This window comes from Schistocerca nitens, chromosome 1 (genome assembly GCF_023898315.1).
Source record: "Schistocerca nitens isolate TAMUIC-IGC-003100 chromosome 1, iqSchNite1.1, whole genome shotgun sequence".
Taxonomy (NCBI): Eukaryota; Metazoa; Arthropoda; class Insecta; order Orthoptera; family Acrididae; genus Schistocerca; species Schistocerca nitens.
This window is the reverse complement of record NC_064614.1, coordinates 522,647,644-522,667,387: the sequence shown is the minus strand read 5'-3', so window position 1 is coordinate 522,667,387 and position 19,744 is coordinate 522,647,644. Positions and strand designations below refer to the sequence as shown.

The window sequence follows — 19,744 nt, the reverse complement described above, 5'->3', positions numbered from 1 at the left end:
GGTCTAGAAGCTAAAACGGGAATTTGAAGTGTAGCTTGTTTGCAAACACAGCTGAAGACTTAAGGTGAAGTTAATATGGCTACGAAGTTGTCTGTTTTAATTTTTTTCGGTGCGGTGCGGTGCAGCTGTCTCTTTTGAAAGACGATGGGACCCCGTTGCGAGCCAATTTTGGACACTGTGTTGTGCGCCGCTTGCAGCGTGGCTGCCAGGCGCCGCTGGGGCTCGCTGGCCCCTAACTACGCCCCTACCGCTACCCGCAGCGCACAGCCGCCCCGCTAGGCAGTAGACCGAGTCGCAATAGTCTCTCCAAACGCTGTCGAACACACCATTGCTGCCTCGATCATCAGAGACGTGTACTTAGATAAGAAATGGGGCTAACACAAGAAAGAGACATCTATTTCTAGTGAAAATCACACAAAATCTTTATTCTTTCGTTGCTCATATGCAGTAAGGGTTTGGGGAGGTTGCTATCGATCACAAGCTATACAAAATACGAAATGCAGCAATTTTTAGGAGCATTCTTTAAGACTTAATATGAATAATGTTAAGAATTTACAGATGTTTCTCAACTCCAGAGGCTCAAATTCTCCACCCTTCTTCTTCATTTGTTGATTCCAAACTAAATTTGTTAACTTCACGGAGATAACGCTCTGAGATCAAATACAGTCATCGTTCAGATAGTTCCGGAGTTGTGGAGATCTTACAGTGGGTGTTTACAGACATACGACGGCTATTTAAATCATGTATTTCGCCCATTGTCCCTGAACTCGAATTCTGTAAGGTATGCAAAACACTCATTTACAGCTGTCGTAATGTATTCATTGCACTCGAAACGTCTTCCACCGATTAATTTCTTTAGATCTAGTGATAGAAATCATAGGGTGAATAAGGTAGATGATCCAACAAATTATACTACAAATTCCTCTGTTTTGGGAATAGCAGGTGAATTGTCTAGGGGAACGATGGAATTATTATTTTTCAAAGCGAACCTCTGTCACGAAATATTTCAGACAGCTAATATAGATGACCAGTATAGTAATCACCAGTTACCATTTGGCTCTTTGCAAGGTAATCAATAACAGTAATCCGTTTTGCACCCCGTAACATTTCCGGCGGATTGTCCTCTTTCGGTGCAGTGCAACCGACATTCACTCAGCACTTTAGATGCTTTGCTGGACGCACGTATCATCAAAAGTACCAACTAGCTATCGCGAAGAATTTAAATATGTATATTACTTGCAGCGATAAGAAGAGGCTACATGCAGCGCTAGTAAAAGTGGATACCAAGTCGGGATTGGGTTGTTGCTCCTAGTTCGGGTCGATAATGTTTCCTTTGGTAAAAATGCCGTTACAGACAATAGTTGCGACAGCTAATGTTTCACAAGCAGGAAATCGATAGTTTTGTTCCACTTGGAGAAACTGCCAGCGAAAGCAACTACAGTCGTTCGACAAAACATAGAAATACCATGAGAAATTCATACTTAAATATAAATGCAGATGCTAGCCATACCTGCACTTTGCGGTGTTGTATTTGACTACGAATGGCACCTGTTCAATATCCTCAACATGTAGCAAGTCTCAGTCGCGGTCAGACAGTGTTCTATGTAGTTATGAGTACGTTATTCCGGAGATAAGAGTATTCCAACGTGGGCAAATTGCTGGTGCTCATATGATGAATGCTTCCGTAATCAAGGGAGCCTCAGTGCTTGAAATTTCAAGAGGCACCATATCTAAGACTTATACCGCATACAGCGAAAGTGGAGATAGTTCATCCGCTAGGTCACGAGGTGGAGGAAAGTGTGTGTTGAGTGACTGTGACAGATGGTCACTGAAGACGATTGTGACGAAAAGTAGGACGACGATATCTGTAAAAGTCACTCCAGATCTGAATGTGGCACTCGCGAACCCTGTGAGCACCAAAAATAACGTGGAGGAAGCTCCATAACAAGGGAATTACAGGACGAGGTGGAATTCCAAAACCATTCATCAGTGATAAAAATGCCCGTGACAGAAAAGACGTGATGCCAAACCCGTAAGTCATGGACTAGGGAGCAATAGAAGAAAGTCATTTGGTCGGGTGAGTCTTTTCTGGCCGACATTACGTCCAATGGCGGGGGTTTAGTGACGATTTGGGCAGCCATATCTTGGTATGGCATGGGCCCTGTGGGTACTCTGCACGGTCGCATTAATATCAATGGTTATATGTCCATTCTGGCTAATCAGGTCCATCCCATGGTACAATGTTCGTTTCTCAATGGTGATGCAATGTTCGAAGATGACAGAGCTCCCGTTCATACAGTTCGCATCATCCAGGACTGCTTTTGTGAGCAATATGGTAATGTGTTGAGTTCTGGTGTTCCATACTTTTGTCCAACCCCTTTATACTGACATACTATATCATAGAGACCCATTATTAGCGATACTGAATAAAGAGCGTAAGTGATGGGCAAACTTCACGTTATGTGAAATGCTGAAAAAAGAGCTGGTAAAATGAAGCTTAGAAGTAACCAGATCAGTATCTACCACAGCACTTACGGAACGTCTGTTTTGTGTAAGAGGTTTAGAAGCAGATGTGAGAGGTTTAGAAGCAGACGGGTCCGACCTGCATCTTCGTTAATGACACTGTATCTACGGAAAAAATACTTTAATTTCCTCGACGTTACTGACTCTACACTGCCGCGACATGGCTAAGCAGCGTCACCTACGATCAGTTACGTTTACTGCTTCACGGCGCTGACAGTGAGGAAAGTGTCGCGGTTGTCTAGGGACTAATTTCGATGCATTCTCTGCGGTCATTAATGTCGAAGGCACTCAAGAAGACATTGGTCAATCTTGAGCTATTCCCTTCCTCCGTTCACGAAAATTTTCTCCGGGTAGTATGAGGTCTTTCAGTAACATAGTGGCCATTTGAATTCAACTGTAAAAGTCCGAAGATCCTTGAAGAGCTGTATTCAGATTGCAAAGTAATTTCATATCCTCCAAATTTTGCGGATCTTAACCCAACTGATTATCTGCAGGACCATCTCGACCGTCGTGTTAGCTGTGTGATGCGCTTATCAACAGCTGTGGAAAGCGCAGCAGAAGGCAAGTCTCCAATACCACCGGCATCTGATCGAGTTACATTCAGTGAGTGCACTTAGCTGCTGTTAGCGCAGAGGGTTGTTACTCTGGATACTCACAGAAGTTAAAAAATAAATTAAATAAAAAAATAAAAGTTCGAACTAAATACGATGATTTTCGACTATATCATTTTGAGTCTCTTATAAATTTTAGCTTGACCTTTGGATACACCCGAAGCTATCCTCATACTCACATTTCATTACTTCTTGGAATTGTGTCATTGGACATTTTGGCTACGTGTATTATCGAATTCTAGGTTTGTCCCACATGCAAATGTTTCAGCATACGCGAGTTTTAACCCATATTCCTGGACAGTCATCTTCAGTGAACACGATAAATATCCTAAAATCGTCAGTTCAGCAACAACGAAAAGTTCAGCACGAACCAGCGCTGAGGGTTGTCTCGAGAAATGCACCGGTACGTACCTGGAGGTCCCTGAAGAAGACGGAGTTTCGCGCCCAGTCGACCTGCGAGAAGAGGTTCTGGTCCAGCACTTTGCACATAAGTTCAAAGAGGTCCACTTCACACTGGTTGTACGTCTGGTTCTGCAGGAGTCCGTACAGGGAGGTCTGCCACTCGCGGTCGTCGAGCGCCTGCATGAACTCGCGGATCATGGGCGGGATCTTGGGCTGGCCGCCGGGTCCCGCGGCCGCCGCGCCGCCCGCCCCCGCCGCTCCCGCGCCGCCCGCAGCGCTGCTGGCGCCGGAGCCGCCGTTGGCCAGGACGCCGTCGTAGTGGAAGGCCTTCGGCGACACCGAGTGTGGCGACGGTGTCGTCGAGTTGGCGGCGGCCGTCGCCCACAGCTTGTGGTCGGCGGCAGCACTCAGCACCAGCGCGCCCGCCGCTCCCGCCGCCCCTGTCGCCGCCGCCGCCCCCACGGCAGCGCCCACCGCGCCGCCGCCCGCCGCCCCCAGGCCGCCTCCGCCCCCGCCGCCGCCCGAGGCCGACCCTCCGCCGCCGGCCGTCGCGGCAGCCACTGTCGCCTGCTGGCCCAGCGCCACACCGATGGGCGAGGGAGACGAGTCGGGCGACGACGTCAGCGACGAAACCTGCGGACACGCGGCCGCCTGACTTCACAGGGCTGCTTGTCTGTTCACTTTACAAACACCACTAGGCGCTCATTCCGGAGCCGCGCGACTGCTACGGTCGCAGGTTCGAATCCTGCCTCGGGCATGGATGTGTGTGATGTCCTTAGGTTAGTTAGGTTTAAGTAGTTCAAAGCTCTAGGGGACTTATGACCTCAGCAGTTGAGTCCCATAGTGCTCAGAGCCATTTGAACCATTTTACAAACACCAGCTAAAAGTTAGAAAACACATCACGTAAAACAGCAAGCAGCTGTTAAATGTGTTCCTTAATAAGTGACCGGCTTCGGTCAACGACCATACAATGCTGTCATAAAATGTTCACAATGCCATTAAGTTTACCCCAAAACAATTGGGGGTACGGAAATCGCGCTTATACACTATATGCTTCATTCTACTTTTACTTTTGTATGTGTGTGTGATACACTATTTTAAGTACCTTTTCTTTCGGTATTTGGCTCTCAATAACGCACAGATAATTACCAAATCATTAGTGCAATTTATGAACAATTAATATCGGTTGATGTCACACACACATTAAGTAAGATACACCGAATTTAAGTTTTTTAGTGTTTAGGCATTACAAAAAGAGACGAAGAGCGACTACCCAAAATTCATTTGTTTTTGCTGAATAGGCATCCTAAATCTCGATAAAAAGCGAATTTTTGTGCCTTTATTTATGGTATAATAAAAACTTTAATATGGACTCCTAATAAGCACAGAAGGTAGTGTTAAACAGAAGGACACCAGCTCGTGAGGCGCGACTGATGATATTGCATGAGACGCCGCAACCTTGCGCCCGCGAGATCTGTAGTAGACCCTATAGCACCTTAGAGCGCGGCTGCTGATTAGCACTGGCGAGCAGTGAAAGTGGATTACCTAACGTTTGCTCGCGAAGCAAACACTGAGGCAGCCGTTGAGTATCTGCAACTTGCCTCCAACACATCTTTTATTCAAGACTACGAAGAGAAATTTGCCATACACATAACGCGATACAGACTACACTTCTGACGCATTGGAACTTATCCGAGATCGAGTCAGTGGCGGATGAGGTACGTGATCCTACAGGTAAACGCAATAGCTCTGTAACGACTCACGCCATCCAAACTCAGACTAGACGAGAACGTAAACAGCAGACGAACAACAGAAACTACCTTCATTTAACTGTACCTGAATTATTTTCTGTGCACGAAATTAATAACAGTTCACACGTGTGGCTATACTCATGTAATTGATACTTACTTCCTTGTCCCGTGGACAACACAATGCCAAACAAGAAGAAACTTCTTATATCTTCCTCGTCTTGCGGGCTTGTCGCAATGTAGGGGACTACAAGATAACATTTTTGGCCACAATTAAAGGAAGGAACATATGCAGCCTGTTTCTAAACGAAAACAAAACACCAGTCTACACCCATACAGTTTTCCGTGAACATATTAAGAAACTTTTGTGGCTAAAACGTACAAAAACGAACTACGGATGCATTAAAATCAGTTATAATCTCCCATTATTCACCTTGTTCTATCTTTTTCTCCAAATCACCACCCTACCCCATATTCTCTCTCTCTCTCTCTCTCTCTCTCTCTCTCTCTCTCTCTCTCTCTCTCTCTAACATGTTCGGCCGGAAAAGTGGCTTGGTCAGCTCTCCACAGTGATCTATCCGATACAAGCCTCTTCAACTTTACATAACTGCTTCAGCCTACTTTATCTGAATCTTCTGAGGATATTCAAGCAAGGATCTCATTCTGCACTCCACTCTGTCACCAAACTGGCGATTCCTTGATGCCTTAGGGTAGTGTCGTATCAACCTATCCACTTCTTTTAGTCAAATTGTGCCATACATTTATTTTCTTTGTAATCCGATTCAGTATCTCCTCACTAGTTATTTGATCTAACCAGCTAATCTTCCGAGTCTTCTGCAGCACCACATTTCAAAAGCTGCTTCTTGTCTGTACTGTTCATCGTCCACGTTTCATTTCCTTACCAGGCTACATTCCAAAGAAATATCTTTAAAAAAAAAAGTCGATGTCGATGTTAACGTATTCCTCTTTTTCAGAAATGTTTTCCTTGTTTCTAACTTTTACGCTCGTTCATCCTCTCTGCTCCGACCTTTGTCAGTTATTTCGCTGACCCAGCTAGCGAAACTCATCTACTACTTTCAGTTTCTTTTCGCTAATCTATTTCCCTCAGAGCTGTCTGATTTAATGTGACTACATTCCATTACCCTTTTTACTTTTGTTGACGTTCTTGTTGTAACTTCGGTCTGTTTCGTTCAACTCCACTGCCTCGAAGTTTTGCTCACACTGTGCCACTCACCTGCGGGATCTGGATCTCCTGCTTGATGTGGACGTAGCCGGGCGACCCGGCGGCGGCGGCGCCCGACGCGGCTGCGGCGGCGCCGGCGGGTTGCGGGCTGTAGGAGAGCGTGACGCCGTCGCCCAGCGTGGCCGTCACGCCGCGGATCGCCTGGATCGCGATCTGCCGCTGGCGCATCATCTGCAGCTTGCGCGCGCGGTCGCGCTTGTACATCGGCCCGAACTTGTTGCGTCCGCCGCGCATCCGGTCGGCGCGCACCGCTGCAACACGACAAAGGCGGGGCGCCGCGTCAGCACCGCCGGAAGTGGACGTCAGCGCTGCTCTCTGCTGCCCTCAAACCAGTCCCTGGTACCCATTCTGCCGATGCCAGCTGACTACATCAATCCACGTCATCAAAATGGCGTACATTAACAACTCATCTAAATAAAACGTGCGTAACATAGGCGCCACGGGAAGAATTATCGTTATTCTCGTGACACTGCATTTGTCGCCCTCAACCAGACTGCCACCTTTCATCGTAACCTATATCTTGGGCTACAATATGGATCAATCTGCAATCACAGCCCATACACTGAGGGGGCAAAGTCACAGGATAGCGATTCGCACATACAAAGATGGCAGTAGTATCGCATACACAAGCTATAAAAGGGCAATGAGTTGGCGGAGATGTCATTTGTACTCAGGTGAATTCACGTGAAAATATTTCCGGCATGATTATGGCCGTACGATGGAAATGAACAGACTTTGAACGGTGAATGGTAGTTGGAGCTAGACGCATGGGGCATTCCATTTCGGAAATCGTTAGGGAATTCAGAATTCCGAGATCCACAGTGTCAAGAGTGTCCCGAGAATACCAAATTTCAGCCACTACCTTTCATCACGGACAATGCAGTAGCCGACATCCTTCACTTAACGACCAAATGCAGTGGCGTTTGCGTAGAGATGTCAGTGCTAACAGAAAAGCGACACTGCGTGAAAAACCCACAGAAATTAATGAGGGACGTATGACGAACGTATGTATTAGGACAGTGCAGTGCGGCGAAATTTATCGTAAATGGCCTTTGGTAGTAGTTGACCGACGCGAGCGCCTTTGCTAACAGCACCACATCGCCTGAAGCTCCTCTCCTAGACTCGTGACCATATCGGTTGGATCCTAAACGAATGGAAAACAGTGGCCTGGTCAAATGAGTTCCGATTTCGGTTAGTAAGAGTTGACGGTAGGGTTCGAGTGTGACGCAGACCCACGGAGCCATGGACGCAAGTTGCCAACAAGGTGCTGTGCAACCTGAAGAGGGCTCCATAATGGTGTGGGCTGAGTTCACATAGAATGGGCTGAGTTCACATAGAATGGACTGGGTCCTCTGGCCCAACGGAACTGGTTACTGTCTCGAAATGGTTATGTTTGGCTACTTAGCATTTGCAGCCATTCATGGACTTAATGTTTCCATACAACGATGGAATTTTTATGGATGGCATGTGGCATGTCACTGGGCCAGAATTGTTTGCGATTGATTTGAAGAACATTTTGGACGGTTCAGGTGAATGATATGACCATACCGATCAACCGACATGAATCCCATGAAACATTTATGGGACCTAAAATGTTCAAATAAGTGTGAAATCTTATGGGACTTAACTGCTAAGGTCATCAGTCCCTAAGCTTACACACTACTTAACCTAAATTATCGTAAGGACAAACACACACACCCATGCCCGAAGGAGGACTCTAAACTCAGTCGGAACCTATAGAACTTAATCGAGATGTCAGTTCGTGCACAAAATCCTGTACCGGTGACACTTTCGCAATTGACGGCTGTAGAGGCACCACTGCTCCATATTTCTGCAGGGGAATTGCAATGACTTGTTGAGTTCATGCCACATCGAGTTGCTGCAGTACGCCGGACGAAAGGAGGCTCGACGCGATTTTAGGAGGTATCACATGACTTCTGTCACCACAGTGTACAAAAAAACTAAAAAATGTAGAAGTAACATAAATACTGTCAGGTACTCTGTTCTGCCTCGGTCTGCGCATCACACACCAAATACTCAGTTTGTCCGATGTTGGTAGATTCATCTCAAACGAATGTCTCGGGCTAAGAAAGAGATATCAGTGTGACCTAAATACTATGACGTTCGTAAAGTTTGACTTTTTATACAGCGGAATACGAAGTTTTGAAGACTAATTTCGTTACTTGTTTGTGGCTGTCTACTAGCCAAATGTTTAGCTTTTCGTGAAAAGTGAATGAAAGCGAGCGGTACTTTGTACTATAAATTAGCCCCATCCAATAAAAAAGAGAGGCTACAACCGACATTAATGAATTCTTCTCGGCCCTTTTCGGTGGTTGAGAACCACGGCCACTTTATTTAAGTGTACAAACAAAATTTTAGACATTGCATCAAAATTTCACCTTGTCGTGCTCATTGGTATCTGATTCGAGGCTCGCGAGCACGCTCAAATTGGAAAATTCTCGATACACAGGATTTTAGACATTGCATCAAAATTTCACCTTTTCGTGCTCATTGGTATCTGATTCGAGGCTCGCGAGCACGCTCAAATTGCAAAATTCTCGATACACAGGATTTACAACATTTTACACGAAGACAATGATTTCCCCTTGGTGGATACTACTTTTCTTAAAGATCAGCCGTAAACGCACTGGAATCAACAACCCTCTAGAGTCAATTCTAATCAACCTCAGTGCGCGTGCGCAACACTTAGCAATATAACAAACTAAAAATGTCATTGCTATGACCGCCATTTCTGAAGCATGCCGACAGGTTCTCACCTTGTCGTTGTGATTAATGTCAGTCTAGTAGGGAAGTGGGGAACTGGTGCCAGAGATGAGGTTGCTACGCGCCGGGAGACCGCAGGGCCACAGTTACTTCCTCTGACGACTGTGGAATAAGGTGCAGCGCCCGGCAGCCAGATCGCAGCAACGCTAGTTAAGTCCCCGCGACCTAGTTGGGTAAGCCAGACGGCCACACGCGCACCTCGCTGCTGGCTGCCAGTCAACTGCCTGCCGTGAGAAACACGGTCCAAGCGGAGACAGGGCCACGAAACAGTCGTTTAGCGGATCAATAAGGCGCCGCTCCACCGGTTTGAATCACCGTGTGCGCTGTGGCCAGCTTTAATTCGTATGTTGACTCGTGCTACAGCATCAAAGCAGTGCTTTACCTGTCCAGTTCATCCTCTGAATTTATGCGAAATATTAAAAGGCGACAAGGCCGTGAAAAGATTTCGTTCCGTTAATGCATTCAACAAAATTCAATAACAAAAACGCTTCCTGCAAGTCGAAAATTCGTTTACGTCGTCAGGAAATCCCGTTTCGTAAACTTTTCGTGTATCTTCTTCGAATTTGTTACCGCAAATAAAACTTAAAGGAAAACAACATATCATACGTCTTCCAGAAGACGCCGATGCCACTTCCATCTTCATATGTTGAATAGTTTGCAAGTTTGAGCGAGAAGAACGAACTGTAAGATAGCGTGTGTTCTGAGCGAAACGTAGCATCTGGGCCACTTACCTCATGTTCCTTCAAAAGTGTCAGTCGTAAACTAATTCTAAACGGGTCGCAATACGGCAGTTAGTATCCACTACACGATTTGTTTTTGTTCAAACTGATACCGTAGCCATACTTCTGTCTGTGTTGCAATGCACGATGAGAGTTCAATTTGCAATACATTTCTAGATTGGGATTTCTAGTGTGCACAATGGCTTCTCCGCCGACTACGCCCAAGTACTAGACGAGGTTATTTGAATACAGTGGAGCAACACTGGTGCCTGATGGACAAGAGCTCTCAGAAACGGACGAGAGGTGTGAGGCGTCGCTTGAGACAGAGGGGTGGCCAGCGGGCGTGGGCAGGGGCGGAGGCAGCGCCGCCTGGCGGTGACGCAGCCGGCAGCACGTAGCGGCTATACGGCTGCGGCTGCGCGCGCCGTGAGCTGCAAGCAGAGGCCGCACACAATGACAGAATAGGGCCGCCGCGGTTTCGACACGCGGCCCCGCCACCATCGAAGCTGCAACACCGCTGCCAGCTTCAATCCCCTCCAAAACTGTGCTTATCCGCGCTGTTTCCTGGTCATCTTCAGCTGCTTAAGCACAATCGCGCACTTCAGTCGTTCTATTGCGCCTTCCCGCTCTCCGACACGCCTGACGTTTAGCCCCCTCACTTTCTACCGCCACTTCGACTGGTATGCGACAGTGTGCGGTGTGGACTCATCCTGTACTGCTGAATAAAGGTAATGTCGAGGTCAGCGTGCTGCAGAACGATATACGAGCGTATCGATCGTGAATCTGTAAATGCAGCATCACTTTTTAAAAGCCCGTAAAGTTCGAATATCATTCCGGATTAGGTGTCCTTTCTCACTTATTTCGGTTCCAGTTCTGTCTAATAATAATAAAACTTGGTTGTAAACTTGAAAGTCTGTGCAAAAGAAGGAAGCCAAGTAGCAGCGGAAGTGGAGGCAGTGTACAGACGAGTACGGAACGCATCCCGCCATATTTTCCGGAAGCGCAGCGTTCTCACCCAAGTTATCAGTCGGCAAAAATTGGGAGCCTTCGCGCAAATAGTTTTTTCTTTAGCAACAACCTTGGGAGATCGACAATACCGTTGCAGTCTCGGCTTATTGTTCAACATAAGCTCACTGTTTCCGCAGCACCTACGTACATAAGCGATTTTGCTAATAAATTATGTCACTGGGAGGCTTTTGTTTGGTAATCGTTGTTTCTTAACGTCTCCAGCGGTGATTATATAAATTATGATCTGACTACAGCGCGCGTTTACTATCACACGCCAAAGCACAGGTTCTCAATGGAAATCTACAGAAACGCGAAAATGAGTGGTGGGAGAGCTGCCCTCTCACTCGGCCGTCACGTCAATTTCTCGTCAGTATAGTATGAGGTATTATTGCAACAAATAACATTTTCATGACTGGTTGTGCCATCTGTCATCCGAAAAATCAAATAAAGATACTAGACTATGGGAGTGGTTGTTTCACACTGTGGAACGTACCAACATGTACTTTTCAGTTATATTATTAGACACAAGTAAGTTATGCAAAACCGCTTCCAGTCTTAACAGTCGGTACTAGGGGATATACATTCGCTACTGGCCATCAAAACTGCTACACCACGAAGATGACGTACTACAGACGCGACATTTAACCGACAGGAAGAAGATGCTGTGATATGTAAATGATTGGCTTTTCAGAGTATTCACACAACGTTGGCGCCGGTGGCGACACCTACAACGTGCTGATATGAGGAAAGTTTCCAACCGATTTCTCATAGACAAACAGCAGTTGACGACGTTGCCTGGTGAAACGTTGTTGTGATGCCTCGTGTAAGGAGAAGAAATGAGTACCATCACGTTTCCGACTTTGATAAAGGTCGGATTGTAGCCTATCGCGATTGCGGTTTATCGTATCGCGACACTGCTGCTCACGGTGGTCGAGATCCAATGGCTGTTAGCAGAATATGGAATCGGTGGGTTCAGGAAGGTAATACGGAACGCCGTGCTGGATCCCAACGGCCTCGTATCACTAGCAGTCGAGATGACAGGCATCTTATCCGCATGGCTGTTACGGATCGTGCAGCCACGTCTCGATCCCTGAGTCAACAGATGGGGACGTTTGCAAAACAACAACCATCTGCGCGAACAGTTCGACGACGTTTGCAGCACCACGGACTACCAGCTCAGAGACCATGGCTGCGGTTACCCTTGACGCTGCATCACAGACAGGAGGCCGGCCGCGGTGGTCTCGCGGTTCTAGGCGCGCAGTCCGGAACCGCGCGACTGCTACGGTCGCAGGTTCGAATCCTGCCTCGGGCATGAATGTGTGTGATGTCCTTAGGTTACTTCGGTTTAAGTAGTTGTAAGTTCTAGGGGACTAATGACCTAAGATGTTAAGTCCCATAGTGCTCAGAGCCATTTTGAACAGACAGGAGCGCCTGTGATGGTGTACTTAACGACGAACCTGGGTGCACGAATGGCAAAACGTCATTTTTTCGGATGAATCCAGGTTCTGTTTACAGCATCATGTTGGTCGCATCCGTGTTTGGCGACATCGCGGTGAGCGCACATTGGAAGCGTGTATTCGTCATCGCCATACTGGCGTATCACCCGGCTTGATGGTATGGGGTGCCATTGGTTACACGTTTCGGTCACCTCTTGTTCGCACTGACGGCACTTTGTACAGTGGACATTACATTTCAGATGTGTTACGACCCGTGGCTCTACCCTTCATTCGATCCCTGCGAAACCCTACATTTCAGCAGGTAAATGCAAGACCGCACGTTGCAGGTCCTGTACGGGCCTTTGTGGATACAGAAAATGTTCGACTGCTGCCCTGGCCAGCTCATTTTCCAGATCTCTCACCAATTGAAAACGTTTGGTCAATGGTGGCCGAGGAACTGGCTCGTCACAATACGCCAGTCACTACTCTTGATGGACTGTGGTATCGTGTTGATGCTACATGAGCAGCTGTACACGTACACGCCATCCAAGCTTTGTTTGACTCAATGCCCAGGCGTATCAAGGCCGTTATTACAGCCAGAGGTGGTTGTTCTGGGTACTGATTTCTCAGGATCTATGCACCCAAATTGCTTGAAAATTTAATCACATGTCAGTTCTGGTATAATATATTTGTCCAATGAATACGCGTTTATCATCTGCATTTCTTCTTGGTGTAGCAATTTTAATGGCCAGTAGTGTATTTCCATGTTCATTCACAAACTCTTGACGAAGGGTACGTGAAGAAGTTCTCTATAGAAAATAAGTCCCAAAATTATATCAAAAACGTAAGCAATCTCATGGTCCTTCAAAATTAGAAGTCTGCAAGGTAAGACGCAGCGTACTTCAGTCTTGAAAACAACAATAGCATACCCAAGATCTCGATATGGAGAGTGGGCGGGAAGCAACAACTCATCCCAGTTTCGTAGTTAATGACGAAATACCGGGTGGTTATAATTAACGTGCAGCTACTCACAGAGAAAAGCGAAACTTCGTAAATATTCTAATGTGTTAATGCTAAATATTCTAATGCGTTAATGCGCAACCAATTTACGCTGGAAAAAAATTAGTCCCCATTTCGGCCACCAGGTGCAAATCTGATGCTGTGCAGTGCATCGACGTCTTCGGTGGTCGTATTGAACAAACTGTATAAGCGGCGGTTAAAAATAACGTCAACATTATGCCTTTCTCGTTTGTTTGACCTTTTCTGCCCACGGTACATAAGGAAACGTTTCTATACGTCTTCCTTGCATTCTAATTTTTTTCTGCGTAAATCGGTTCGGCACTGATGCATTAGAATACCTATGAAGTTTCGTTGCCACACGATAATTACAGATCACACTAGACTGCACTTCAGTTATAACCAACCGGTAGTTTTTGAAATTTCACGACGATGGGCTCTGAATACACTTGCTAACAGTCAATATCTGTTCCATAGTTTGGTTTGCGAAGGTTTCTTTTTTCCGCGAGAAAAGAGCAGCAGCTTCCCTCCATGGCTCGCGTGGTACGGCCCTGTAGATACAGCCACTCAGTCAATACTTTTCAACATCTGTGAACGAGAAATAAAGGCGTTTATTAAGTTATCGCATTACACAGGCTGACAGCAGTGAAACGGAGGGTGCAAAGTAACGGTCAGAGTGTTAGATAAGGGCTCGTGCCTCTGGGGTCTCTATAGGCGCAGCTCACATCTGAGGCAAGCACTGCTAATGCACACGTTGGCCGGCCGTTGATGTAACATCGCCTGACCTGTCAAAAGCAAAGCTGCTATGTAACGCAACTTTGGTTCAAAAATGGCTCTGAGCACTATGGGACTCAACTGCTGAGGTCATTAGTCCCCTAGAACTTAGAACTAGTTAAACCTAACTAACCTAAGGACATCACACACATCCATGCCCGAGGCAGGATTCGAACCTGCGACCGTAGCGGTCTCGCGGTTCCAGACTGCAGCGCCAGAACCGCGCGGCCACTTCGGCCGGCAACGCAACTTTGGGATCAAGTTCCTGAGAAATCGTTTCCAAACCGGTGACTTCAGTAAGAATCCTACACTGACTCCATGTAGGACAACAATTTTCGTCAAGAATATCAAGTCCAGAAGAGAAATAATGGCACCTAACAAAACTATTATCTAAGTTTTTTTAATTCAACAGATAATGAAAGCGCCACCTGTCTACTTCGGAGATTAATAGGCTCAGAGGTCATATGCCATATTGACGACGAGGCGCAGCGTTTTCGTGCAACACATTTGAGGAAAATATCAGATAAACATGAAGTTGTTTGCAAACGGAAACTAACTAACATGTTCTGTTGTCTCTGTAACAATAAAAAATGCTCGTTAAAATGAAGCAATTCTGTGCAGTCCTGTATTCGTTAACACTAACAACACAAGATCTATGGCACAATTACAATGAAATTACACTGACGGATGTATGGGCGATTCAGTGGCCCACAGTGCACTAATTTTTTAAACATTTTTCTTGGCACCCATCAAAGACAAGCTACGCTGCTTACAGCAAGAACAACGAATTAAGGAATCTGATGGGACATAGGAGGAGTAGGCGCCTAGATGAAGCTCTCTGGGGTTGTCTTTATTCCGAGAAAACTACAATGCAGCTGTATGTTCGTTTTACCATATAATGTGGACAGGAAGCAATCGACCACGGATGCTTAATGACCGTGATCAATACTCAGTAATGCCCGAAACACACTATAAACTCCATCCGACGGGCGGATCTACAATTTTTCTAAACGCCCTCACTCCAAATTACTCTCTACAGAGGTCTGAGATTAAACTCAAGACACTGTCACACACAAAAGCGCGCGCACACATACACACACAAAACCGACCACCTGATGACCGTAAACTGTATATCGCGACCTGTCATCCACAAATGCTAATGATTAAAGCTTCTTTCACCGCCTCAGATTACATTTACTACCTCCGGGTCAAATGACACCGTTTTAGCGACCGTACCGGGTGGTTTCAAAGACAGCTAGATCTACTTCTGCCTTCTTTTTGCAATAAACAGTCGAAAAGATTTATGGTTCCTAGCAAGAAAAATATACCCACTCACAGAAAAAGGAATATCCAAATTGGTTTGAAAAGTATATGAAGTATATCAAACAGTATTATAGCCTCCAAATTCATCAGTAACGAATGCAGAAGAACAGAAGAGCGTGAAGACATCTGTTTATGCCCTATGTATGTAATGTCCACATCATCTTCCTCTTCGTCTTCTGTTCGACGATATACTCTGACGTCTGCATGTATTTCGTGTCCTTTATTCTATCAACGGACAGCAAGTCCTTTTACTCCCCCCAGAAAACGCTATATACGTGCACGGAGTTTATGGTTAACGGATGTGTCACTTCATTTACCGCCGTGCCTACAACGCACGCGAAGTTTGATGTGGTGTGAACTGGAATTTTCCACCTCATATCTTGAGGGTTGGGCCAGTGGCAGAGGAAGCGCAGCACGGCCGGCGTGGTCAGCTCGTGTCCCACAGTGAGGCCTCTTGTGTAATGAGGAGGAGGCGTGCCGAGATGGCGGTGAAACCGAACGGTGGAGGCCGCGGACGACCGGGCTGATAACGGGAACCCCGATTTCTCCCCGCTATTACTATTATTTTTTGTACGCCGGCCGACAGCCGTACACGTGTAGATGAGCTGGCTTTCTCCGTTCCAGGTGGGTGGGGGCTGCTCCTCTTCCGCCGTGGCACACATACAGCACTGCACCCGCACGTGTTCCCACCGTTGTCGCCACCACTCCGACTCCCGCCGGTCGGCATCTTCGTAGCGCAAAGAACTGGCGTCGACGCCACTCCTTTTGGCGGATACTTCTGTTTAACCGTCCCTCTCAAGTCAAATAACTGACAGTTCTTTGAACACACCATCGACAAACCGGCAACGGAATTCCCCATCACATTCCAATTTGGTGTTTTGGAACCCCACTTCGCAAGTTTGAATCCTGGTGGCGTGGGAAAAAAATGTTCATCTTTAATATCTCACCAGCATGAGGAGCGGGATGGATGTTGGTGTGCAGTTCCCGAATCATACTGTGCACCGATGCCCCATGTTAAACATATAAATCCGTACACAGTGTCTCGTGAGGAGAGAGCATCGATGCCTCTCGACGCACCCTTAGTCCATCATCCTGCTTTTTTAAAATAATTTTCATTCTCTCAGTAGAGCGAGCTTTACGAGTAATGGCCCGTTGTAAACTCAGGTACTTTTCAGTCGAGTAAAACAAGAGCTGTAAATTGGTTAGAGGAAGTCGCAGTTACAAAGTTTTGTGAGGATATATCCAGTTCCGATATTTGCTTTACAAGAAAGGGATAGCTCCCAAAAAAATTGATTATACAGGGGGAGCAGTAACTTTTTTTAATTTAATTTCGCAACTAGAACAAAGAATCCCAGACAAAAATTGGATACCTAGTTAATATAAAGTCCATGACTTGTTCGTCATGGACAGTGTTCTTGCACCCTGCTAAGTAAGTGTCTTTAAAACAACAAAATAATCGGATAACAGCGACAAGAATATTATTCGTCTCAGCAGAAAAATGGGGCGAGTCTCATAATGAATTGCTTCCATGGCCAAAGAGCACATCTACAGTATCTCAGAAAGGAGTTACACACTGCACGAAAACATTTCCGCAAATGATGTTAAAGCAGATACCTCATAGTGAAAATCGGAGTCAAACGCCACAATCAGATAGCAGCAACTCTTATTCAACTTTCTGGTTATTGAGTGTTATTGTCTACAGACATGCCAATCTTACCAGGAGTACTTAGTTGCTTCTAAAAATACAAAGATTGCACCCCAATAAGCCTATTTAAATTAGACACCTCAGTCAAGATAACGTTCGGGAAGCAAAGAAAGTTATTAAGTTATGAGAACAGATACATTACTGCTCTGGAATTGAAAAAGGCGACTACAGAGAAATCACATCATGCGCAATTTAAATATTATGTTATTAAAGCCGGGCAATATATCTGCAATAACTGCGACAAACGTAATCGGTACGAAGCAAGTTGCCTAAAACGGGAAGTTGTGTCAGGTGCGCACGGTGATTGACGACGAGACGGCGTGGCTCCTATTGCCTATACAACTTTCCGTCGATCGTATCGATTCACGGAACTCGCAATAAGTAGGAAGCATCGACGATGCTTCGCCGCATTGCCACCACCGGCACACAGCCGTCAATTGCATCAATGGAATGAGTGCACAGTCGTCTACAGTAAGGAGTTTCCAACCTGCAGAAATTCTGACGCCCACGTAGTCCTGAGAGGAAGCTGAAATATCGTTATCTGCTATTGTTTGTGATATCTCTTATATTCCTGTTACCGTTAAGAACTTCGTACACAGCATATGCAGTGTCCCACACAGCTAAGTGCCGAAGATCATTGCTTCGTTTTCCGTAAGACAGTAAAACTCAACAGTACAAAAGGAAAAACCAGTGAATATTTCAAAGACTGGCGACTTCGAACCTCTACCAACTTCTTACAGTCCTTGTTAGAAGCAGCTTATAAGCAATTACGAGACCTTTCCGTACAATAATACAGAAAAAGTTTTGTTCTGTTTGTAATAAACAGGGAAAACGTCACACACAGGACAGCTCGATGGGCATATTTAACACACACGCAGATAAAATCATACTGCGCTGTTAGGCCTTCAAAGATAATTTGACTGCACATTACCGGAAAATCGAGGGCATGAAGAACATGCCTCGCCAATGTAGCCTTTCGTTCTCTGTTTCTGGTATACGGCGGTATTGTTGACTGCGTTTCATGTACTATCTGTTGTACGCAGATACCTAGGTTACGTCGTCGTACCTGCCCAACAGCAGTGAATAAGAACACCTAAGCCCATACGTTTTTCTCAAAAGTAAGGACTGCATACCGATTAAAACGACTGTAATACAAATACTTCGTAACATATGTCGAATAAGTAAATGAAATATGTTTGTGAAAACTGCAATACACATCTTCATCCAGAAATATAAATGTGACGAATTACTTCGGACCCCAGTTCCGATACAGGACACCAAAGAATAAAAAACGATACGGTTTACATAGCTGTGTGTGATCTCTGACAACGAAAATTCAGTATGGTGCGAAAGCCCCCAATGCTGAAAGGAAAGCCTCTACATGTAACATAAATTCAGTAAAGATCTGGCGTTATTCCCGGAGAAATTCCTAACACGTGGTTTGTATGTAAATCCCCGAAGCATCGACAATAGACAGAAAATTTAACAAGTTGCCATCTAAGCTACCGTATCCGTAATTTACAACGAAGAAGGCTCAGCTTGTGGAACGCGGTATTTTCGATTGCCTGAAGGCCAGTTAATACCTCGAGCCCTAAATGTCCTTGATGTAATGGTTGCTGTTTAGACTAACAGTTGCTGGGAGTCCAGATGGCATGTTGTATCTCAAGATGCACCATGTTATCGCACTTGGTATTTGGGCACTCAGGCACAATGCATGCTGTCACATTGGGGTAACTGTAGAGTAGGACCAAAAGCACTACATTTTGTCCCTTGTACACCAGAAACGCTGTTCGCTGTTCACATTGCCATTGCAGAATGCGTAACAGCAGTGACTGAGAAAAACATTATGTCCAGAGCATAACTACTGTTACTTCCGTGCCGGCCGGAGTGGCCGTGCGGTTCTAGGCACTGCAGTCTGGAGCCGAGCGACCGCTACGGTCGCAGGTTCGAATCCTGCCTCGGGCATGGATGTGTGTGATGTCCTTAGGTTAGTTAGGTTTAATTAGTTGTAAGTTCTAGGCGACTGATGACCTCAGAAGTGAAGTCGCATAGTGGTCAGAGCCATTTGAACCATTTGTTACTTCCGATACCCATAGATAGAGAGACATACGTGTTCAAACAAGTATGAGTGTTATGCAGATACCACAACGTGGCAGTTTTATATGTGTGTGGGGGGGGGGGGGGGGGTGGAGGCTGTTCTGAACTATTGTTGTCTAAGACAGCGCTATAGGTCTGGTATGAACGTCAACGACAATGCCAATGCAATTGCGCGGTAGCAGTTACCAAACACCGCTTTGCTTTGAGTTGTGCCTTGCTCTTTTTTTTTTTTTTTTGTTCTCTTATTTTGAAGTGAGTGAAGACTAATTCGAAAGGGACCAGCGATACGAATGAACATGTGTCAGTTCTGCTTTCGCTGAAGCATAAATCACGGGTGTAGGTTGCCAGACTTCC

The 19,744-nt window shown here is 45.9% G+C and overlaps 1 protein-coding gene across 2 annotated transcripts in view; it reads right to left on the bottom strand.

The window, feature by feature from the left end:
• Positions 1-19,744, bottom strand: part of LOC126253284 (nuclear hormone receptor FTZ-F1) — a 1,090,123-nt gene that overhangs the window by 50,770 nt on the left and 1,019,609 nt on the right. For both annotated transcript variants that reach the window (XM_049954520.1, XM_049954512.1), the window contains 2 exons: positions 6,519-6,778; positions 3,546-4,169 (listed from right to left, as the gene is read on the bottom strand). In XM_049954520.1, the coding sequence (XP_049810477.1) occupies positions 3,546-4,169; positions 6,519-6,778 (884 nt within the window). The remainder of the gene's footprint in view (positions 1-3,545; positions 4,170-6,518; positions 6,779-19,744) is intronic.